This window comes from Tamandua tetradactyla, chromosome 2 (genome assembly GCF_023851605.1).
Source record: "Tamandua tetradactyla isolate mTamTet1 chromosome 2, mTamTet1.pri, whole genome shotgun sequence".
Classification (NCBI taxonomy): domain Eukaryota; kingdom Metazoa; phylum Chordata; class Mammalia; order Pilosa; family Myrmecophagidae; genus Tamandua; species Tamandua tetradactyla.
The window spans coordinates 139,997,607-140,022,825 of NC_135328.1; the positions used below are offsets into that span (position 1 = coordinate 139,997,607).

At 40.5% G+C, this 25,219-nt stretch overlaps 1 protein-coding gene and 1 non-coding gene across 2 annotated transcripts in view; one reads left to right on the top strand and one right to left on the bottom strand.

The window, feature by feature from the left end:
- Window positions 1–144: 144 nt before the first annotated feature.
- UST (uronyl 2-sulfotransferase) overlaps window positions 145–25,219 on the top strand; it is a 387,032-nt gene continuing 361,957 nt past the window's right edge. Inside the window, exon 1 of the mRNA XM_077149209.1 lies at window positions 145–400. Within this exon, the coding sequence (XP_077005324.1) occupies window positions 145–400 (256 nt within the window). The remainder of the gene's footprint in view (window positions 401–25,219) is intronic.
- Window positions 21,590–21,696, bottom strand: LOC143675260 (U6 spliceosomal RNA). The gene has a single exon (XR_013171500.1). It is a non-coding gene; the product is annotated as a U6 spliceosomal RNA (small nuclear RNA).

A 25,219-nucleotide genomic window follows, 5' to 3' on the forward strand; every position in this document is an offset into this window, starting at 1 on the left:
GCGGGGACATGCCAGGGAAAGTCCCCTGAGCCGCAGCCCGGGCCCCCGGCCGCCCGCGCCCCCACGTCGGCTGCCGCGCTCCCCGCGAGCGGATGGTGGCCCTTCCCCGGCGCGGGCGGGCGGTGCGCGGCGGCGGCGCCGGCGATGAGGCAGCAGCAGCTCGGCGGCGGTGGCGGTGGCGGCGGCGCGGGGTCCTGGCCCCGTGGGGCCCCTCCGGGGGGCTCCGGCCCGGGCCTTGGCGGCTGGAGGCGCCGGGCCTTCCCGCTGCCGTGCCCGCGCTTCTCCCTCCGGGACTACGGCCTCTGTATGGCTGCCCTGCTGCTCTTCTGCCTGGGCTCGCTCTGCTACCAGCTAGGCGGGGGACCCCCACGCTTCCTGCTCGACCTGCGCCAGTACCTAGGTAAGGAAGGTCGCCAAGTCGGGCGGGTCGGGGGCTGGTATAGCTGCCGGGGGTGCTTCTCGTGTGTCTCCACCGCCTCCCGGAGCTCCCGAGTCCCCGGCGTGCGCCGAAGTGGGTGCGGGGTCCACGGGCCGGGCAGGTCCAGGGTCTGAGGGCAGGGGACGTGTGGGGGTTGAACGTGCGCATCGTTAGGCCTGGGGCTCGGGACAGGCGAAGGGAAAGGACAGTGCGCCCAATGGCATTGCGGTAACTTCGATCCCGTCGGGCCGCACTCGGTGCGTTGCGGGAGTTCTCCGTGAAGCCTGTGCTTGCCTCGCGGCGGGACGCGGCCCCGCTCGGCTTTGGCTCTGCAGGCTCCTTCCTCTCCGGACAGCCCTTTGCCCTCTGCGCCCGCATGCCTCTGGTACCAATTCTGCGGTGCGGATTGATGGGTCAGAAGCATGGTCGGGAGCGGCGGGAGAGGGAGAGAGACGGACCCGGCGGCCACACGTCCCCTGAGTGCGCGCCGGGTCCTGTCCGGTTCTGGGCGCCGGGCCTAGGTGGAGGCGAGCCCGGCGCGTGTGGCCAGAAGGCCATGCGGGGCGCGATGGGCGAGGCAGAGGCTGAGAGTTGCTGCTGCTTGCCAACGTCTGAGGTGAGATGCACACGTGAACTTCAGACTGGGCACTGACTAGACGGGCGCGTGCCAGGGGGCCACGGAGGAGATGGACATTGTGCGGGTCGTAGGCCCCCCACCCTCACCAGAAATGGCTCTTTCCAGGACTAGAAAATAGGCAGTTGAGGAAGAAAAAAAAAACACCTCAGCAAAGTGGTGAATGTGTTAGTATTTTGAAACGTAAAGGTAGACAAAATAGTGTTTTTTTTTCCTCGTAGAAAAGGTCCTATTTTTGAAAGTTCCACTTCTATTTCAGTAAAAATTTGGGGAGACCTATGTTTTTGCAAGATGCTATAGGGGAAATTAAAGGAAAATTTTGCCCAAGTAGATATCTGAAGTACCATCGTTAGAAAATTTGGTTATATATTAAGTTTGGGGTAATGACCTTTTACTAGGGAATCAAATCTTTCATCTCCTGAGTTCTGTGTTTTGGAGTCTCAAAGCTTCATAGGTTGGCAACACTTGGTGATGTTTCAAAGATAACTATTTTCACCATCAACAACAATCATTGTAATTTGGCATTGTAAGGTAAGTTTTGTTGACACTTAGAGGTCTTTCTATGTAAGACCTAATGTTGACTTCTTTGCAGAAGTTCCTATTAAGAAATATAAAAGACCTTAGTTATAGGGGAAGCGCATCTCTGTTCATTGCCATTGGGAGCACTGGGCTCCGTACATTCACGGACCTCAGTTCTTCATTAGTGAAATTAGGGGCTAAACTAGATTGTCTCTAAAAGTTCCTTCCAGTTCCTCAAATGTTATGGTTCTAATATCCTTCTTGGAGTGTGTGGGTGGGGTGGGGGACCTGAGGGTAGGGAACAGAAGTACCACTGAGGATAAAAACTTCAATACATATCCCATTAACCTTCTGAAAATTGAGCCAAATAACTGTATCCATAATTTAGTGCTTTCACTGTGTATTTGGAAAAGGGAGGCCTGATAGATGTGGATGGCCAAATAAAAGCTGGTAGAAAGGTGAGTCACGAGTGTTTACTCAGGGAGCTAGGAAGCACTGGAAGAAAAAAGACTGCCCCATCATTAAGTCATCATTAAGTTTCTGACTTGCTAGGTTAAAAAACTACCTCCGTGTGAACTGTAAATAGGAGACCTTTGGTCAAATTTGTTCCCTGTTGCTTTGTCCCACAACTATAACGATCTTTGGGAAAAGTAGACTTGTGGTCTTTAGAAGAGTGTAAAATATAGCCTTAATAATGTAAGGCCAAGGTGTTTGCAGATTCCCCCCCCTTGTTTACTTCATTCTCTTATTTTAGAGCTTATCATGTTCTTTTTTCTCAAAACAAGTTTGTATTACTAAACTCATCCTTTCAATTTCCCTATTAGACCAATTTGGTGGCAAGTATTTTTCTCAAATTCAACTCATGTAAAGTCAGAATTTTCAGACTCAAAATACTATATCAATTGTTTTTCTTTAGAGGATATTATTTTAATATACTTGTGCAGTAAATGTGTCAGGGACATGATAGGCACTCAGTACATATTGTTGAGGTAGTGAGTATTGTATCAAATAGGGACCATGATCTAACATTGAATATTCTCACAGGAAAACTGAGAGATAAGGCATTTATGATACATGGTAACATTTATGGTATATGTGCAACAACTGTAAATAGGTGCTATTGTTATTCCTGTTTTCAAAATAGGAGAGAAGTAAGGGTGAAGAGCTCAAGACACATACTAAAGTACATAGTGAGTAAGGCAGGACCTAAACCCAAATCTGTCTGATTTCAGGATCCATGGCACAGCAGTTTAAAAGATAAGATGGGCGAGCAGCCAAGATGCCAGTGGGTATCTAAAGAGATGACTGGCTAAAATTTCTCATATTTACTTCCCTAATCTATAATCTCACTCTCTTTCTCTTGATACTTTTATTCTGAGTATCTTGAGGAACAGCAATGAAAGAAACTATTTCAAGCAGCTGGTCTGCTCAAATTCTTACTTTCCTATATAATGTCCAGGATGCTACCTCCATTTTCTTAGGAAATTGGAATCCAGGGCTGGACAGCTGGAAGTGATGTTCAGTGGAATCTCAGCTTCCTGACTGTTTTCTCTTTCCATGTCCAGGCTACTGATTCTCCCTGTAGGATCCCTGTACCTGCAGCATCAGCATCACTCAGAACTTGGTACAAATGTCAACTTTCTGGTCGTACCCCAGATCTACTGAATAAAAACTTTGGGTGAAAGGCCCCACAATCGGAGGTTTAGTGAGTTCTCCATGTGATTCTGATGCATGCTCAAATTTGAGAACTGTTGTTCTAGAGTGCAGTGTTACTTTCAGGAACTTTTTATGTATTTGAGAGAAAGAAAGAGGATGAAAGAGAGAGGGAATTTGTAAAATATTTTAAAGGTGAAGTACCCAGTAGCGTGTTTTAAAAACTTCAATGTTTAAAAATGTGTCTGTTTTGCTACTTAAGCCCCTCTCTTTCAAGGGAAGGCTCAGCTTGGCTTTAGTCTCCACAAGGTTAGGAGATACATGGAAGGGGTGAAGTGGATGAACTAGAAAGAATGGTGTGGGGAAGGTAAAGGAGGCAGTGATGTTTTGTTTTTTCTTCCCCCACAACAACTGGCTCCAACGAGTTCCTTCTTTCTGGTCAATTTGAGGAAGGAGGAAGTTTGTTCCTAGCAAAGAACTTTCTGCTCAAAAAACTTATGTGAAAATGCAAAGAAAGTTGGTAAGAGGTGGGATGGGGGAGTTCTACAGGGATAACTATTGTCTTGATTTTATCCCCTTCAAATGCGTGGAGGGTGAATTAACAAACATATAAAAAAAGTTTAACAAATTGCTATAGTTAAACTTGGAGACCATAATCTTTCCAATTCCATGTAATTGTTTCTTTCATTGTCTTTCTTGTTTTCATCCCTCCCTTCTTCCCTCCTTCCATTCTTACTTTGTTGTCTTTTTTGTTTCTCTTTTTTCCTCCTTCCCTTTCCCTTTCTTCTCTCCTTCCCTCCCCTCTCTGCTTTCTTCCCTTCCTTCCTTTCTGTCCTTTTGTAACACATTCAACTTTGATTTTCCATTGCAAGCAGGGATCTCCCTCAATTTCGTTGATGTAAACATAATAAACCAAATGGCTTACTATGACTGATCTTTTAGGCCTGCAGACTCTAATGATTTTTCACCAAGCCTTGAGTATGTGATTTAGCCTTAATGGAAACTATATATGTTTGATTGATCTTGAGTTGTTGTGCTGCCTGATTTTTCACTTTTCCTTTCCATTTTAAATTTATACCACTTTAACTGGGGGAGGGAGGGGAAGCATAACACTTTAGTTATCAGAATTGCCAATCTTTATATATATTATACATGAATGTGGGAATTTTGTGTCAAAAAAATGGAAGGGGAAAACATAATTTTATTGAATTTGAAATTCTATAAATTTAAATAAATTTAATGGAAGATGTGAAAATAAAGGTCTAGATCTGTTGTAAAAGAGTCTTTCTAAACCTCAAAAGCCAAATTTTATTTTTCTTCTTCATGTTGTACATGCTTTATATATAATAGTCCAGATTCCAAATAGTAATCTAGGAAGTAAATGCCTAAGATATGATGTTCTCAGTAGAAATTGTTGACATAAAACGAAAATGACATTCTTGTTCATAGCTTCATAGCTGCAGATTTATCTTACCAGATTGACTGGAAACACAGCAGCACTATATTAGAGGAATAAAGAAAGTGGAATATAACTATAACTGTCTCTTCATGAAACACTTAGCATGAATGCTGAAAGCGTCCTGTCTTGTAAACTATTTTTAATGTAGACCAGTCTCAGTATGAACTGTTTTAAATACATATAAATATATATTATCTGGATACTGTGTTTGTTCAAATTTCCTGTCACCAATCCAGATTTAAAACACTGGTTGGTTTTGTTTTTTGAGAAACTGGTAGGAAAGTAAATGGTCAAGCTTTTGGAGTCTCCAAAGAAAGAGTCTCTTTTGGTTCCCCAGAGGGAAACTGTAGGAGCAGAAATAGTAGTTTGCCCAGCAGCTGTACCAATGGATATGACTGATGAACAATTGAGTGATGTATTATAGGATAGATTATAGCTGCTAGAATTATTAGGATTTACTGCTTTTTTTTTTTGGTAAGAAGTAAGGCTTGACCATAAGGAAATTCTCTCATTTTATCATACAAACTTAACTTTAAATGGACAGTGATAAACATAAAGCCTTTGTATATGAGAGCTGTGGACAGAAACACCAAAAATTCTTGCTTGCAAAAGTTAAAAGAGTGTAGTAACTATTCTGCAAGACAATCCCAAATGAAGTACATTTCAGTACTTGCTGTTAATATTGAGACTTGGGAAGGGTAGTGCTGGATTGAACATAATACTTTTATGTATTATTCTGTACATTAGAGGTTTGTACCTTTTCAAGAAGCAGGAAGTTAGTTTTATACTTTAGTTCCTTTCAAAGTGCTAAGTACAGTGTCTGGGTATGTAGTAAACCCCAAATATATTCTTACCAACTGCTTGAAAACAAGGACCTCCTCAAAAGAGTCTTGGGATATTGTTTTAGAATGATTGATGACTTTAAATGTTAAGCACTTTGGTTGTTTGAATTCAGCTCTGATGTATGATAATTCATGGATATCTATTTGCAGATGTCACAAAGATTACTGTGATTAATATGTGGACTATGAGTATAGCCAGTTTTGAACAGCAGATTATAGCATAATGGATGGATGAGTATTTTGTCTTTGGGTTTGCTCATTAGAATGCAGAAGAAAATATTTGGGTAGATTATGTTCCTTATACAATGTACCCTGGGATTGCCGAGGAATTCTTGAGTGTTCTCATAAAAGTAGAATTCACATGCAGTTCATTTTCTATTCACATTGTGGGGTGATTTCTCTTTAGTCAAATAACATGATTTTAGGAAGAAATAGTTTTCCTGAAAGTAATAGAACATTTCATTAGAATTAAAAAATACATATCATCAAAATAAGTATTAAAATATATACAATTAAATGTTCTTTGGTAGAGCCTCAAATTTGAATAATTTGTAACTCTTTTATATTGACTATTACCAAGGAGCCAGATAGCTGTTTAGTATTGAGACTGTGATATGCCTCTTGATCTGTCTCGGGCTTATTATCAGTTGTCTGAAATTTCCCAAAGATAGCTACTGGCTCACTTCCATTCTTGCTAACTGTGCCTGTCTTGCTGCTGTTGCTTCTGTGCTGATAGTTTAGGAAGCTGAAACTCCAATTATGACTTTTTATCCCTATGGTATGTATTTCATAATCTCTTCAGAACTTATCGTGTTCTATCTGTCTTTTAATAATTTGTGGGCAAGCCTGGGATGTTGCACAAACTAAGCACTCGAGAAGTATTAATATATTTGTTAAGCAGACCTGTCTTTGCTAGGGTTTGAAACCCAGCTTCCTTTGGTTTCTATTTTAAGTGCAGAGTGTGGGGAGTGATGCTGGAAAAGACCCTCCCTCAGTTGATGTCTGCAGCCCATGTTTCCTTCAATGTCCTAAGCCAGGCTTCAAACATTAAAATCACTTATTACATATGGTTCTATAAATTTTTCCTTCTGCACATCAGAACAATTGTCTACCTTTTACCTTTGGGAATTTGGAATTACATTTTAGTGTGCTCCTGTAATATAGAATTTGTGAGGTCTGTCTGGAGATGTGGCTGCAGACAACTAGAAGGCAAATTTCTTGTTTCTTGTCATATTTCCCGCCTCGGACCATTTTTGGGGGGGTTTGCAGAATAGCAGTTTTTCTGTCTGTTTTGGTAGCACTTTGCATTAAATTAACCAGTAGATTTCAAACATGGCTTTAAATATTTAAGGAGGTGATTCCATGGGATGATGTGATGTCTGAAATAATGACTGAACAGATTTTAGCCTTGAACCCCAAATGACAGACTATAAAATTAGGCCTCAGTGTACCATCCTACTTAACCTTGTTTGATGAAATTTATTGAAAAAAAACTTAAATCTGAAAAAAAACTTGCTTGTCTTTGATTAAGTAATTCTTAGTCTGTTCACTGATAGATTATTTTAAAAACCATTTTTATTTAACTGTATTGTATTTCTAGAACACCATGATTATTTCCTCAGTTCAGTATGTCTTTCACAATCTTTCTTTTTTTTTTTTTTTTTTTTTTTATTACATGGGCAGGCATCGGGAATCGAACCCGGGTCCTCGGGCATGGTAGGCAAGCACTCTTACCTGCTGAGCCACCGTGGTCTGCCCGTCTTTCACAATCTTGGTGAAAAGAACGTGAGAGTTCTGTAACAAATAAATTGTTTTTTTTCTCAGTCATAATGCAGATATGCACTGAAAGTCTTCTGTGGGACAAAAGCATCAGAAACTAAAAAGAAAATGGGTTTTGGAGCTGAGAAATCTGGGTATGAGTAAGTGTGCTGCTACTTATTAACTGAGTAAACTTGAACAATTTTCCCATTTCTCTGAACCTCAAGAATTTTAATCAACACAGTGAAATCGATAATTACTGTTTTATCAGGACAGTTGTCTAACCCAATGGCTGGCATTAGAATTCAAAAAATGTTAATTTTATGGCCTTGTTCTTTGCTTCCCTCTGACCCTGTCTCCTAGTGGCATACGTGCACATGTGTGGATGCATGTACACAAAGACAAATACATGCTAGGGGACTTTGCATAGTCACTCATGGCTTGACTTAAAATCAAAAACCAATTCAGGAAAAAAATAGTTGGGGAAAGTTACAAATCAACAGCTCAGCCCTTGACCAGAACAATAACCTAGCAATTCCAAAGGAGTGAAAGAGCTACATCTCCAGAGTTGTAGAAATATAATACTCCGAATGTCCAGTTCTCAACCAAAAATTACAAAACAAAGAAACAGCAAAGTATGGTCCGTTCACAAGAAAAAAAGTAATTTGTCAGAAGTTGTCCGTGAAGAGGCTCATACATTGGAATTATTAAAAACTTTAAATCAACTGTCCTAAATATGTTCAAGAAATTTGAGCTAAAGGAATGCATATTCCGAGAACTAAAGGAAATTAGGAAAACATGTCTGAACAAAATAAAGAGATAGCAATTATAAAAAGGAACGAAACAAAAATTTTGGAGCTGTAAAGTACAGCAATTGAAATTAAAAACTAATTGGATAGATTCAACAGCAGATTTGAACAGGCAGAGGAAGGATCAGTGAACTTAAAGAGAAGACAATTGGAATTTTCCTAATTAAGTAGCAGAAAGAAGAAATAATGAATAAAAAGGAACAAAACTGGAGGGACCTGTGGGACACTTTCAGGTGTATTAATATATACATCACTGGCGTCTCAGAAGGACAAGAGTAAGAAAAAGGGGCAGAAAAAATATTTGTAGAAATAATGGCCCCAAACTTCCCAAATCTGATGAAAGACATGAATATATATGTCTAGGAAGCTCAGTGAAATCCAAGCAAGATAGACTGTACAAGATCTGTGTTTTAGTTTGTTAAAGCTGCTAGAATGTAACATACCTAAGAGTTGAATCGGCTTTTAATAAGGGGATTTATTTAGCTGAAAGCCTATAGTTCTTCAGAGGAAAGACAACTAGTCTTCATATGAAGTTTACTGTTACATGGGAAGGCACACAGCAGTGTCTGCTGGCTTTCTCTCCTGATTTCTGGGTTCCAGTGGCCTTCCCCAGGGTGATTCCTTTCTGCCATCTCCAGACATCTGGGCTGCGCTGCAAATGCTAAGATGAGATTTGCTAAGCTGCTGAGCTCTCTTCTGACTTCTCTCTTTTAAGCCTCCAGCTAATTAAATTAAACCTCACTCATTGTGGAAGGCACTCCCTTTAGTCAACCACAAATATAATCAGCCATAGATAAATTTCGTATGCTGATGATTTAAGTCCACAAAAACAGAACAACCGGGCATCATCACCTGGCCAAGTTGACTCCTGACCCTAACTACCACAGTCTGCACCAAGACACATTGTAATGACACAGTGAAAATCCAGAGACAGGATTTTGAAAGAAGCCTGAGAGAAGTGACTAGTCACATACAAGGGATTCCCTATAAAATTAACAGTGGATTTCTTATCAGAAGCCATGGAAGCCAGATGACAGTGGGATAACATATTTAAAGTCATGAAAAAAAAAACTGTCAAGAAATAATTCTGTATCTGGCAAAATTATCTTTCAAAACTGAAGGAGAATAATAGAAAAAAATAAAAAAATAAATAAGACTGAGGAGAAATTAAGATATTTACATATAAACAAATGCTGAAAGAGTTCATTATCAGAAGACCTGCTCTATACATGCTAAAAGGAGTCCTTCAGGCTGAAATAAAAGGACACTGGAGGGTGTACGGGTGGTTCAGTGGTAGAATGCTTGCCTTTCATGTGGCAGACCATGCACCCCACCCTCTCCAAAAAAGACGCTAGACAGTAACTTGAAGCCATAAGAAGAAATAAAGAACATTGATAAAGCTAACATGTAGGTAAATGCAAAGTCCTGTATTATTGTTCTTTTGGTTTGAAACTACTTTTTCCCCCCATATGACTTAATAGGCAAATGTGTAAAATAACATTTTAAATCTGTGTTAGCAGGTATACAATGTATAAAGATGTCATCAGAGACAACCATATAAAGGAGGAAAGAAAATATGTAGGAATAGAGAGTTTTAATACTATTGAAATTAGGTTGGCACTAGTTGAACTAGGTTGCTATTAGTTTAAAAGATTAATTGTAATTACAAAGGTAGCAGCTAAGAAAATAAAAAAATATAAAGAAAAGAAAGAAGGGAATCTAAATGGTACACTACAAAAAAAATAACTACATACAAAAAGGCAGCGGTGGAGTAATTGGAATTGATTTTACATTTTATACCAGAAGCACAAGCAACAAAAGAAAAAGCGGATATAATGGATGTCATAAAAATTAAAAACTTTTAGGCATCAAAGGACATTATCAAGAAAGTAAAAAGACAACCTACATAATGGAAGAAAATATCTGGAAACCAAATATTTGGAAACTATATGCAACTCCTAAAACTCAACAAAAAGACAAAGAACCCAGTTTAAAAATGGGCCAAGAATTTGAATAGACATTTTTAGAAAGAAGATATTCAGCTGGCCAAAATGTATTGAAAAGATGCTCAACATCATTACCCATTAAAGAAATGCAAATCAAAACCACAATGAGATACTACTTCATACCTACTGGGCCTATTATTAGAAAAAACTGAAAACAAGTGTTGGAGAGAACGCTGAGAAAGAGAAACACTCATTTGTTGTTGATGGGACCATAAAATGGTACAGTCACTGGAAAACAATTTAGAGGTTTCTCAGGAAGTTAGACATAGGATTACCATGTGACCTGGCAATCCCACTCCTAGATATATAGCCAAAAGAACTGAATGGGAGGGACTCAGGTATGTAGCCTGAGAGAAGTGTTCCTCATAGCATTTTTCATAACAGCCAAATGGTGGAAGCAACCCAAGAGTCCATAAACAAATGAATGGTTAAACAAAATGGGTATATCCATACAGTGGAATATTATTCAGTCATAGAATGAAGTATTTGTACATGCTACAACATGGATGAACCTTGAAGACATCGTGTTGAGTGGATTAAGCCAGACACAAAATGACAAATATTGTATGATTTCTCTTTTATGGAATACTTAGAATAAGCCCATTCATAGAGACAGGAAGCAGAATAGTAGTTACTAGCGGTGTAGGGAGGTGGAAATAGGAAGTTATTACTTAATGAATATGAATTTTGGTTTGTGATAAAATAGTCTAGAAACAGATAGTGGTGAAAATTACATAGCACTGCCAGTGTACTCAGTGTCAAAGAATTGTCCATTTAAAATGGCTAAAATGATTTTATGTTATATATATTTTACCACTATTAAAATTAAACTGTTATTAAAAGCATAGTCTAAACAAGAAATTGGAAAATGATGAATGGCTATCTTTGTGGCTTATTTTGCCACTCTCGCCCTCAGGTTGGTGAGGGTTCTTTAACAGCTGACAAGTTCTATCCATTTGCCAGTTTATTACATACACACACTTTCTGGCTTTGTCTTTGTCTGCCAGATCTTTGAGAATTACTTCAGATTGATTGGCTTAAAAAACAGGAATTTGAGTTCTCGCCTGCCATGCCGGGGACCTGGGTTAGTTTCCCAGTGCCTGCCCATGCAAAAAAAAAAAAAACCAGGAATTTATAGACTCACAGTTCTGAAGGCTAGAAGTAAAAAATCAAGGTGCTGGCAGCATCATACTTTCTTCAAAGTGTGTAACATCCTGGTGGGACTTGAGGGCAATCCATAACTCAGCCTTTGCCCTGTCACATGGTGCACGCTCTCTCTCTCTGTCTCTGTCCAAATTTCTTCACTTATAATAAGGACTCCAGGCATATTGGATTAAGGCCCACCTGATTCAGTTTGGCCTCATCTTATCTAATACCATCTTTGAAGATATTATTTACAAATGACTCCACATTCACAGGACCAGGGTTTAGGACTTGTACGTGTCTTTTTTTTATGGAGGTGGGGGGGGTGTGGGGATGTAGAGCATGATTTAAGTCAAACAGGCTTCTTCTCCTCTCTTCTGCTCTATGCCAACAGTCTTCAAAGACTGCATTCTTTGCATAGTTCTGCTTTCCTCTATTTTGAATTTATGCACATGCTTTCCCCCCTTCCTGCATTCACAAAATAAAAATAGTTGTAAGGATGGAGTATGCTGTGGCCTAGTTCCTGGGATTGCAGCTGTTGTTTTAGGATTGAACAAGTGATTCATAAATTATGGCTTTTCTGCTTGAAGCAAATGGGTCTTCAACAATGATCCTCATACCAGGAATACACTGTGACTGATATGAAAACCTCTCCTATTCATAAGGAGATGGCCACGTCCATTGGTATAGCCACATTGATTTTTCTGGCTCCCACGTCTCTTCACATCTGAAGTCAGAGCAAGAGCAGTGACCTAAAGCAGCAGGTCATGTCTTTGTGGAGATGCGGGGAACCATTCTTCCACTTTCCCATCCTCTGCTTCCTCTTGTCCCAGTCTCTAGTGGGTGTTGGGGTAAGTGAGAGCCGCCTTGCTATCCCCATCGGTTGTGGCTGGTCACCTAATTCCTTGAAAAGTAGAAAACCGATGCTGACTTTACATTATTTAATGGAAAGTTAAATTTGTAGAGGGACCTTAAAAACCATGACCTTACAATTCCAGCACAAATCTTCCTGCTTTGCCTCAAAGGCCGTCTGACCTGCTGCCTTCCGGAGGAATCAGCAGAACTGTCACGCGAAGCAGTGCGGGTTGGTGGAGGGCACGAGAGCAGGCTTTGGGGGTCTGATGTGAAACGGTCTAGCGTAATTCATTGGTTAGTGTTGCTAAGTGATGTGGCCTTCTTAGGCTTCCATTTCTTCATCTCTAAAACAGAGTTCATTAAGTCCATGATTCTCAACTTTTCTTCCCTAGGCCCTGATCAGTAGCAACGTGTCCATATGGTCTGAATGGTCAGTCTGGGAATTTGTTCCTGTGGTCAGGAGAGGAGAGGTGGGTAGAGGCTTTGCATCTTTCAGAAAGTTCTCTAGGGGATTTTTATATGCAGCCCAAGGGAGAATGCTTCTCTTTTCTTTAGAATCACTGGGTTAGATGCTTTCTAAGGTTCTTTCTTCAAATCGCGTTGAAAGAGGTAAGAAGCCATTTAACCATAACAGCAGGAAATATAAGGCTATTTTCTCTGAAGCCAAACACTTCTTCAAAAGATTGCAGGAGTCAAATGACTAAGGCAAATAGAGTAAGCAAAAAGATGTTTAGGCCATCATTTCCAAAGTCTTGACCATAATTTTATTTATTTATTTTTTGTCTTCATTTGGTGGCACTTTTTCTCCACTCTGCATTTACCCCAGCCTAAGTGGGCAATATAAGGGGAGAATCTCACACCAGAAATTGCAGGAAGCAGAGTGCCCCCAGGAAAACCTGGAGAGAAGAAGCAGAGTAAGGGACTTGGGTTTATAGAGTTCAGAGTCTTGTAACATAATAGGAAGAAAGACAGGAGGCAGGAAGGGTGAGAAAGCTAGGCTATTGAGAGAGGACTCCCACTGCCTCTGTAGAGCTGCCTGATCCTGCCACCATCTCCCTGGCCACCCCCACTCCCTCCCCAACAATCCTGTAGTGGGCCGCTCTGCAGCCACAGGAACCCTCTACAGAGTGGTAAGCTGCTTCCTGCTAGTTTCCATTGACTTCTAGTTCTTCTTCCTGGAGCTACGTAGAAGTTATTTGGGCTTCCCAGATGTCTTAATCTGCCAGGCTACTCTCACACAGTGCATTGGCTTAAACAGCAGGCATTTATTGACTCACAGTTTTGAGGCTAGAAAAAGTCCAAAATCAAGACGTGCTTTCTCCTGGAATCTATAGCTTTTTGGTGCTGCTGGCCAGCAGTCCTTGGGGTTCTTCGGCTCACATCTATGCCACCCCACTACTTGGTGATGTCCTCTCCTTTCCATTTGCTCTGGCTCTTTCTTCCCTGTGACTTTCTCTGACTTCTGACTTCTGGCTTCTTCTCTTTTTAAGGCCTTCAGTAATCTGAATTAAGCCTTACCCAGATTCATCTGACCACACTACCTGAAAGTAACATCTTTTCAAAGGTCCTATTTACAAATGGTTTCACACCCACAGGAACGGGGATTACGTTTAAGAACATGCCTTTTGTTGGGACACCTAAATCAATCTAACACAATCTGTCAAGTAATGGAAGATATGAACATGGCTGTCATGTCACCATCTACCTCCCCCAACATACATATTTTCCAAGTAGGTCTGTTCTGTCTCTCCGCAGTTCCTCCTCTGAAATGGTTTTCAGACGTAGAAAGCACACATAACAAAGGAAAAAGGAAAAGCCACATGAGAGCAAAACCTGCTGAATAACAGCACACCTTAAACGCGGCAAAAAGACCCAGACTAGGGACAGATACTTCCCCACAGAACAGTTTTAACATGCAGATAGAAAGAAATTTGGTAAGTCAATAAGGAAACAAAAGAAACAACCCGTGAGATAAAGGTGCAAAGAATCTGAGCAGGCAGTTCACAGGAAGAGGAGATACAATTGGCCACTGAGCTTAGGAAAGGATGCTTGTCCTTTCTTTAAGCATTCCTGCCCCTTTCCTCTGTCCCTGTGGCCTTTAACTGTGGGCCCTGCATGGAGGAATTATTCTACTTTTCTTTTGAGCCTTCTTTGTGCAATCTCTCAAGTGATCCTCTTCTGAAGTGTCTCCTGAGAATGTCTGCACACCCTTGTTCTGTATTTATTGAAGGGAGAGGGCAGGGGAAGCTATAGTGGGGGTCCTGCCTGCTCAGGTTCAAAATGTGAACGTGTTGTCAGATTCTTGGAGCTACATCCTAACTTGGATGCCCTTGCCTGTGCTCAGAAACATACATAGCAAGAAGTAGAGTCTGCACCCTGCTCTGCCTCTCTTAACCCCGGAACATTGATGAGTTAGTAAGAAGCACAGGACGGAAGAAGCCAGTATGGTGCAGTACTTAGAATGCAGCATCTTGCCTGGAAGTGTTTTTCAGAATCTGGGAAAATAGTGGAACTGACTCATCGGACAGAGTTTTATAGAAATGCATTTGCTGACTTCTTGCAGTTTCGTTCCGCTTCTGTGTCAGAATTCATCCAACTGTGTGCAAGGAAAGTATGTAAAATCACATACAGTTCTAGACACTTAAGAGGAAGTTCTTTTTACCACAGTGTGCATGTGCGTGTAGCCAGGCAGGGAAATGGAAAGTGACAATTGGCACAGAAGCTGGCAGGACTGAGTAGGAAATGAAGGGTGTGAGCATTTGGGCTGGGGCTCCTCTGTGTCCCTGGCCGGCCAGCCTGGCCTGAGAATAGTGGTGTGGATGTCTCCCAGCAGGGCAGGGCAGGGCAAGGCAGGAGTCCTTGTGTAAATGATCTGAGGTGAGAGGGGATAGCAGCTCAGGGTGACATTGGTTACTCCTGGACATGTTTTGTCTCCAGACCAACTCCAGGGAAGCTGCTCTCTACCTAAGGATGCATAGGCGTGGAGTTACAACTGGAGAAGACTATTTAAAAAGGCTACATGAAGATAAAAACCCTGTGGGCGTGGTGTTTTTATTTTACTTTGGTGGATGACAGGATTAAGGTCATATTTGCTTTGCTAATATTTTTCCCAACTCAGAAGGCTGTGAGCTTGTTGAGCTGCAATCTGAGGCCCTCCGGAGTCTGAGCTATTTGAGGTCATGTTTCTTTAGTCATGCTATGATGTGAACAGGTTCCCGGAAATTGAAGTGAGTGAGAGAGGAAAGTTTGTTACCATCAGGAGTTTCTGTCTTTCACCCAGGTAAAGGAAATATAGAGCTGTCATTTATGGTCATATTTTCAATCTCATCAGTTTGTAGCTTGATGGTGAACTTCTCAGATGGGTTTGGAAAACATTTGATTCAAACATTTGTAGGGCCTGATCTCCTGCCCCTTATGGCTGCAAGGAGAAGCATGTAGTTTCTAAGCGCCTTTGTCAGGGCACACAGACAGTTGATGGTGGTGGTCTGTTTCTGACCTGAGCTGTAGCACAGAGAAGGTGTGTTCAGTCGTTAAATGTGCTCCCTCTTGGCAGGTGGAGCACTAGAACATACCTGGGTTACTGGGCAGGCTTTGATCTTCGTGTTTCATTTGCTTCATGGCAGAATGGATTGCAGTGCCAATATATGGCCCCTTTCTCCTGCTTTTCCTGATTAGAATGATAGGTGCCTTTTTGTGATTTCAGAATGAGTCTTGCTCACGAGGCTTTTATGCACTGAAGTCTCATGTGGATGAGGGCGTCACCATGTAGCTTCCATGTTGGGAATAGCCTCCTCCATGCTGGGCTTGGCAGCCTTCATCTTTGTCATCTATTTCATCTTTCTGAGTTTATTCTTTCATCCCACGTTTATACCAATTATGTGGCGGGTTCTGGAGACAGAGTGACCAGTCCTCTGTTCCTGCATTCTGCATGGAGGGGCAGAGAGGGCCTGGGATCCCTTGTGAGGAGCAGTGAGATGGGCTCCGTGGAGGAGCAGGCAAGCAGGGGTGGGTTGTGCCTGGCTGTGGTAATGCTGATGCACCCTTGGTTAAGGCCTTCTTTCTGCCAGTCGATCACAGGTTCTCAAACCCAGCTGCCCCATAGAATTATCTGGAGAGCTTTGGAAAATACTGATACCCATTCATTTGGTCAGGGGTAGGGCCTGGACAATTGCATGTGATAAAAGCTCCTCATGTAATGCTAATATGCAACTAGGGCAGAGAGCCCCTATGTTTTGGTTTGCAAAAGCTGACAAATTGCAATGTACCAGACTTACAGTGGGGCTTATTAATTTACAAGTTTATGGTTCTGAAGCCATGAAAATGTCCAAATCAAGGCATCATCACCTGATATCTGGACTCCTCTGTTACATGTCGAGGCATATGGCAGTGTCTATTGGTTCTTCTCACTCAGAGTTTATTGCTTTTAGCTTCTGCCTGTTCCATCTGTGGCTTTCTTTCTGAGCTTCTGGGTCTTTTTCTCTGTGTATTCTCTGGCTTTTCTCGCCCAGTATTTTTTTTTTTTTTCTATGTGTCCTCCCAGTATTTTTTTTTTCACATGGGCAAGCACTGGGAATCGAACCCGGGTCTCTGTCATGGCAGTAAAAAACTCTGCCTGTTGAGGCACTGTGGCCCACCCTCTCTGTCTTTTTACCCTCTCATAAAGAACTCTAGTAAGAGAGCCTTAAGACCCACCCTGGGTAAGGTAGGCCATGTTGGATTTCAGAAAAAGAATTCTAAGAGCAAAAGGAACTCTTGATGCAGAGCCCCCCTCCTCAGCATCCTTGGCAGGTCCAAGGACCCAGATATGAACTAATTGCCATACTAGCTAGTATTGTATCCTTAAGATGGTACTAGTGATAATGTCCTCCCCTACCAGCATCTCACCCTGCCTGATAATGCACCTGCACATTAAAGGAGAATACCTCAGCAGTCTGTCATACCCTGAGTCAGCAAGCCCCATCCAGTCAAGGGGCAACACACCACCTAGTGGGCACCCTCCCCTCCTGGTGTCACTTTTCCTTTAAAACACAGCTCCCAGAACAGAGTCAGAGCCATTTTCTTTTTCTTTCTGCTGGCTCCCCAGGTGGGAGCCAATTTCAGGCTCCTACGTGCTTTCTCCTTTTTGCTGTCCCACCTGCTACCTCCCTGCTTTATTTCTTCAGTAAATCAGTTCATCTTTGACTCACTGTCTCATGTGGAATCCTTAAGGACCCTGTGCCTAACAGGCCACATCTCAACTTAAGTTAATTTCCTGCTCACCAAAGATCCTACTTACAGTGGCTCTACACTCATAGGAATGGATTAAATTTAAGAACATGATATTTTCTAGGGTATAGATTCAAGCTATCACACCCTGTAACAGTTGTGATGCTGGAAAGTTGTGTGAGTGCATTCAGTCCTTCTATAGTATTTATCAAGGGATACATTATCCTAATCTGTAATTTTTCGTTTGGCTGTGATTTGTAACGCTTGGGTTTGTCTTTTCTATACTGGTTGTTCTCAGACTTTACGTGCTTTCAGATCACCCCTGAATCTTGTCAAAATGCAGGCTCTAAGGCAGCAAGTCTCGGGGTAGACCTGAGATTCTGCATTTCCAGCAGACTTCCGGGTGTTGCCTAGGCTGCTGGTCTGAGGACCACACTTGGACAAGGAGGATCTACAATTGAACATTTGTGGATGTAATGAATACTTGTAAATAAGCTATTAAATTCCTAATCCACTAAGGATCTGTGCTAGCAAACATTTTAGAAATTTTTCATTGAATTTTCATTCACCAGTTTGTTTGAATTTAAGAGCACTGGATTTTCCTTGAGTGAGAGTCCCATATCTGCATGATTCAAGTTTAAAATGTCAGTTTATAAATCTTTACAATCCACAGTAATGAAATAAAGGCTGTTTGGAGGTTTGTGAACATAGTTTGATTTCATATTAAGTTTATTAAAAAGCATGGAAAGTAAAACAATTGGTCTTGATTAGGAAGTTTCTTCAAATAGCGAGCAAAGATTCTTGCATTGTTTTTCTAGACAAATTACTTTTATCTTTACTTATTAAATATTGATGTAGAGGCATAGTGTTGGAATTCATTGCCATGTGTCCCTAACATCCAGATAGTCCAGGCAAAGTTTGTTTATGGCCAGAGCAAATAAATAGCATTATTTTGGAAAACCTGATGCATTATCTCAGCCAAACAAAAAGAAATCAAAGAAGGGCTCTGTGTAGTGCTTCAAAATGCAATCTTTAAGAAATAATTAAAACTTAATACATGCTCATTGTAGAAAATTGAAAAATTAAAAAAAGCACAAAGGATATAATAAAACACATGCTAGTTGAGCTGGTTTGAATCTGGTGAACCCCAGAAAAACCATGTCCTAATCCTCATTCAGTATTGCTGGGTGGGAGCATTTTGATTGTTTTCATGGAGGTGTGTCTCTACCTATTGAAGGTGGAGTTGCTTACTGGAATCCTTTAAAAGAGGAAACATTTTGGAGAGAGTTCCTTTTGTAGAGCCATGAGAAAGCCAGCAGATGCCGCCATGTTCGCCATGTACCCTTCCAGCTGAGAGAGAATCACTGAACTTCATTGGCCTTCTTGAACCAAGGTATCTTTCCCTGGATGCCTTAGATTGGACATTTCTATAGACTTGTTTTAATTGGCACATTTTCTCAGGTTTAGAACTGTAAACTAGCAATTTGTTAAATTCCCTTTTTAAAAAGCCATTCTGTTTCTGGTATATTGCATTCTGACAGCTAACAAACTAGAACACTAGTTCTTTTTCTCATAACTGCTTTGGTTTGGCCAAATGTGTGTCTTCCATGTCACAGTACTGCAAACATCATTCCATGTCTCTGCATAATTTCTCATAACATTGGTCTTCATGGCTGCAAAGTGTCTTATAAATGTACTGTGATTCTTTTAATAAGTCCTTTTTGATATTTAGCCTATTTCTGTTTTCTCATGGCTGTAGATAAAGCTGTGATGAATGTTGTTAATTTCTTAATTTTTGCACACCTCTCTATTTCCCTGGGATAAATTCTTAGAATTAGAATGCTGGGTTAAAGTGTGTACCTGATTTTAAAACTCAGTTTAATACAAATTTCTGCATTTATAAAGATTTGTACTTTAACTTGCAGTATTTAACTTGTTTTGCCCATATTCTTATAAGCACTGGATATTGTCTTTGAAAAACTCCTAACCTATTTGATAGGTGGAAGATGACATTCTTACATCTTTAATTTGTGTTTCTTCAAATATCAGTGAAATTGAGCAATTTACATATGTTCATAAAACGTATTCTCTTTTGGGAATTGCCAATTTAGAGCCCGTTCCCTTTTTTCTTCTGTATATATGTTCCTCTTTTTCTTGTCAGTTATAAGATTTCTTTAGAGATGAAGGGTTTTATCCTTTTCTCATTTGTGCAAATAATTATTTCCTAGCTTTTTATTTGCCTGCAAATGGGTTTTGTTTATTTTTTCTGTGCAGAAATTACCCTACTTTATTTAGTTGTTAGATGTAGAACTCTTTCCATTTGTGATGTTTTTCTTTGTTTCTATGTTTAGGAAGGACTTACATTCTAACATCAAATACGCATTGTCTACCTAGTTTCATTTTTTCATTTAATTTTTTAAAGTCCTTCTGGCATTTATTTTGGTGTAAAGTCAGTTAGCTCTTAATGATTTGACAAGTCTAGCTAGAGACAAAGTCCTTTTACTTGAATGATCTCAATCTTTAACAGTAAATTCATTTTTCTGACATGGAAATGAATTGACTTGTTAAACTCTTTTGAGGGGTTTTGAAATCCCAGTTTGCTTGTGGGTGTGGAGAGCATTGGGTGCTGCCTGCCACCACTCTGTCCTATAACCTGTGCTTCTCTCTCCTCTCCCAGCTAAACCTTCTGGGACTTGCCGAGGTTTCTGCAGAGAGTGGCTGTGCCCTTTACTTCACATCAGTGGGTCTCACAGGTACTTGGGTGGCACTCACCGCTCAGCCTCAGCTGCCCAAGCGCAGGAATGGGCAGGCTTACAGGTCATACTCAACCTCTTGGATCCTACTGGGTCTTGAGCAGAAATGAGTCCTTGGATGTCCCCATGCTGCCTTGTACGCTCAGCTTTTATAGTTTGTGGGGAAACCTCAGTTGGGGTGGTGGGGAAGATCCCTGGCTCTACCAATCCTCAGCCTTCTCCAACAATCATTTTAATACCAGCCATTTTTTCATAAGTAGTTAGATGATAAGTTGTTTAGTTCCTGTGGGTCGTTAGTATTTTTAATGCTTTAAAATCCAAGGACTACAATTTAGAAACAGACACATTTAAAGCCAACAATATGGATCAGTAGTGCTACATTTTCTTTTCAGGAAATCTTATTTCCTTCTGCAAGTTAGCCTTCATGGGAGGCAGTGTTGCAGAGCAGAGCTTAAAATCAGAAGTTCTTTTTTTGAATCCTGACATTGGTGTCTTGCAGCTCTGTGACCTTGGGCAAATCACTTAACCTTTCTGAGTCCCAGTTGGAATTTCAGAGGGACTCTTTCAGTCCTAGAACAACCACTGCCAGATTATACAGAGAGAGCTATCTGGAACTCTCCTGCCTGGAAAACATTGACAAGTGCATTATAATATTGGCTAATACACATCTTCAATTTAGTCATCCGTGCAGAAGGCTGAACAGAGGAGGATTTAGGAGAGAGTGTAGGAGCGAGAGGGATCCCCTTTTGCGTGTGAGATACCTGTGTGTGTGCATGTGTATTTGTGTGTTGTCTTCAAACAAACAGAACCATCAGAATTCTGCTTCTAGACCTTCACAGAAAGTGGTTAATTGTTGTGTTGATCGCTGCCCTTTCTTTGGAAGAAAGCAGTGTAAATTGTGTTTTAGTTTACAGGATATTTTTATTCTTTCCCTATTCTCCCAAGGGCCTACATAAAGTTTCCCTGTATGCTTGAGACCTCTGATTGATACACTTTATTACAAAGAATAGTTTGGCAATTAAAAGTTCTAAAACTTTTTTTTTTAATTGCAAAGTTTTTTAGAGAAGTTGTAGATTTATAAGAGCAGTCATGCATAAAATACAGGATTACATATGTTACCCCACCACCAACACTTGCATTGGTGTGGAAACTTTTTTACAATTGATGAAGGCACTTTTTAAAATTCTACTATTTTTTTTTGACAATAGTTACATTTGTTACAATTGATGGAAGATTATTAAAGTAGTAATATTAACTATTGTTCGTAATTTACATAGGGGTATTTTTCCCCCATATTCCTAGCCTATGGTTATTTTCTTTTCATACCTGTCTCTATTTTTTTTCTCATCTACCCATGTACTGGATAAAGGGGATGTCAGTCACAAGGTTTTTATAATCACAGGGTCACAAGATGAAAGCTATAGTTATACAATCATTTTAAAAGATCAAGGCCACTGGATTACAGTTCAACAATTTCCGGTATTTCCTTCTGGCTATTCCATACACTAGAAACTAAAAAGAAAAATATATAATGAAAAAATGTGAAACACTTCACAAATCTGCATGTCAGTCTTGCACAGGGGCTATGCTGACCTTCTCTGTATCATTACAGTTTCAGTATAGGCGCTGCCAAAGCGAGCACTAGTGTATGATCTTTTTTAAATGTTTTTTTAATTGTAAAACTTAACATATATACAAAGAAAAGACAGTTTTCAAAGTACACTTTAACAAGTAGTTACAGAGCAGATTTCAGAGTTTGTTGTGGGTTGTCATTCCACTATTTCACATTTTTCCTTCTAGCTGCTCCGAAACACTGGAGGCTAAAAGAAATATCAATATAGTGATTCAGCAGTCATATTTATTTTTTAAATCTTATTTTCTCTGCTTTATACTCCTTCTCCTTTGACCCTTTTCCTAATCTATAATGATCTTTGGGCAATGCCCATTCTAACTTTTTTCATGTTGATAAAGGGGTCAACAATAAGGGATATAGGGATGTAATTAATTACCAGTCTTGGAGAAGTTGGTCCTTCTGGGTTTCAGGATTTATCTGGCCTGGGAACCATTTGGAGGTTATAGCTTTATGGAAAGTAAACTGTGTGCATTAAACTTTTATAGAGTCTCAAAGCTTTAGTTGTTCTTAAGAGTTAACAGTAATGATGATGGGTGGGGTTTGGCATACCATAGAAATTAGCAGTGTCTAGCTGAAGTTTGCATAGTAGCCTCCAGAGTAGCCTCCTGACTCTCTCAGCCAGCCGATACTTCATTAGTTACACTTGTTTTCCCACTTTTAGTCAGGAAGGTGTTGTCTGTCCCATGGTGTTAGGACCAGACTCTTTCCCAGGAGTCACATCCTACTTTGTCAGGGAGCTTTTCACCCCTGAATGTTATGTCCCCTGTAGAGGGGAGAGTGTAATGATTTTCCTTGTGGAACTGGGCTTAGAATGAGAGAGAGGCCACATCTGAGCAACAGAACAGGTTTTCTGGAAGCAACTTTTAGGCTAAATTATAGGTAGTCTTACCTTTTCCTCAAAATCAAGGGCTTGGTCTGTTTTCTTGGGAGTCTCCAATATTTGAGAGGGTACCGGGGGTTTCCCAAATGGGAAAGTTTAATAATTCCATTGTTTTCTTAAGTCCCTCAAGTGACTCTACCAACAGTTTTTAATGATCAGCCCACCATAGTCTGAGATGTATGCAGGTATTACATTAAGCTCTGCAGAATTACAAGGCCTTGTTCCTGTTTTGGGTGCCTTGCGTTTTGAGTTGTTAAATGAGCTATTCAGATATGATAATTTAGATTGTGTATTACAGAAAATTCAGATTCTAGACACAATAAACCTTTCTGCCTTTGGTCTCATATAGTAGGTGAAGCTCTGGAGTACATATCCTATCATCTTTTACCCTGTAGTCTGGTTACCTTAGTCCCAGCCAGATCGGCTTCCTTTTCATCTCTAATTGAGACCTGATCTGTTTTTTGGGCATTTTAACTGTTATTGTATGTATAGCAATACTAATTTTCTGAGCTGCAGAACTCTACCTCTGAGTCTTAGGTGTTCCAGAGGTTCTCAGAGTTTCAGGGAAGTACCAGCTTATACATATATCACTCAGTGTCTCAGAATCTAGAAATACTTTTACAACTTTGGACTAAGTATGGCTGGTATAAGAGCTTCCAATCTAGGCTCCAATTTTCTTATAAGTATTTTCTGAAAGAGACCAAAGCATATTTGTTCTTTTGTTTCTTGCTAATTTTGCACAACACATTGTCCCAAGGTTCATTGTGTGCCTCATAATGTCCTTCCTTTTTGTAGCCAGCCAGTTTTCTTCATGTATATATATATTTGCCTTTTGGCTTCTGAGTCCTTGTACCCTTCACCCCACGCCATCCATTGGGCATAATGGATAATGTCCAAAATAAATGAACTGTGTCTTCCAGTGCCCTCACTTGGTTGTACAATCAACAGCACTCTCAATATTAGACTATTTTCACTGGCCCAAAGAGACAAAGAACTGATAAACACAGCCTCACCCAATATCAAATCAAAACTTCCCTTAATCTCTTGTCTCCCCTCTGCCCCTCAATTATTTGTCCGTGGCAGTGCTGTAGTACTGTTGATGTCTTCCTACTAGATATTGGCCATAGCATGCAGTTTTAGTTTTCCCCTTTCTATTTGTCAGCGTTCTCTACAGAAACAGAATCAACAGGAGATATCTGTAAATAGGAGACTGGTAATGTGTCTCAAGTAACCATGGGAATGGAAGAGTCCAAAATCTGCAGGGCAGGTTGTGAAGCTGGCAACTCCAATGAAGGGTCTGGACAAACTCCACAAGACTCACTGGCTGAAGAAGCAGTGAAAAGGTCTTTCTTCTCCCTTAAAGTCTTCAACTGATTGGATTATCTCCTTGATAGGAGACACCCTTAGTTGATTGCAGATGTAGTCAGCCACAGATGCAATCAACTGACTGATGCTTTTATTTATCAACCAGCCACACGTTTATCCACTTCTCTGATGCTGGGTACTTGGATTGTTTCCATCTTTTGGCATTTGTGAATAGTGCCGCTATTAACATAGGTGTGCAAATGTCTGTTCATGCTACTGCTTTCAGCTCTGTTGGGTATGTACTGAGTAGTGGTACTGCTGGGTCATAGGGCAACTCAATATTTAGTTTTTGAGGAATCCCAGACTGTTTTCCACAGCAAATGTGCCTTTATATTTTCCCACCAACAGTGAATAAGTGTTCCAATTTCTCCAACCCTCTCCAGCGTTTGCGGTTTTGTTTGTTTAATAGCAGCCATTCTTATAGGTGTGATTTGATATCCCCTTGTAGTCTTCATTTGTTAATCCACTTGTCTACTGATAGGCACTTGGATTGTTTCCGTCTTTTAGTGATTGTGAATAATGCTGCTATGAACATTGGCGTGAAAATGTCTGTCTGTGTTACTGCTTTCAGCTCTTCTGGGTATATACCAAGTAGTGCTATTGCTGGGTCATAGGGCAACTCGATATTTAGTTTTCTAAGGAACCGCCAAACTGTCTTCTATAGCGGCTGTACCATTATACATTCCCACTAGCAGTGCATAAGTGTCCCAACTTCTCCACATCCATCGTCTCCAACATTTGTAGTTTCCTGTTTAATAGCAGCCATTCTTACAAGTGTGAGGTGGTATCTTATTGTAGACTTGATCTGCATTTCCCTTATAGCTAATGAAAATGAGCATCTCTTCATGAGCTTTTGCACCATCTGTATTTGCTCTTTAGAAAAATGCCTATCATATCTTTAGCTCACTTTATAATTAGTTGTTTGTTCTTTGAGTTGTATGATTTCTTTATGTATATTGTAGTCTTCATTTGCATTCCCTTATAGTTAATGGAGATGAGCATCTCTTAATGCATTTTTTTAGCCATTTGTATTTGATCTTTGGAAAAGTATCTGTTCATGTCCTGTGCCATTTTATAATTGGGTTGTTTGCTCTTTTGTTGTTGAGTTGTATAATTTCTTTATGTACACAGAATATCAAACTTTTATCTGATGCGTGGTTTCCAAATATGTGTTTTTCCAAATATTTCCCATTGAGTTGGCTGCCTCTTTACCTTTTTTGACAAAATTCTTTTTTGCACAGAGGACAGAAGCTTTTGAATTTAAGGATTTCCCTGTTATCTATTTGT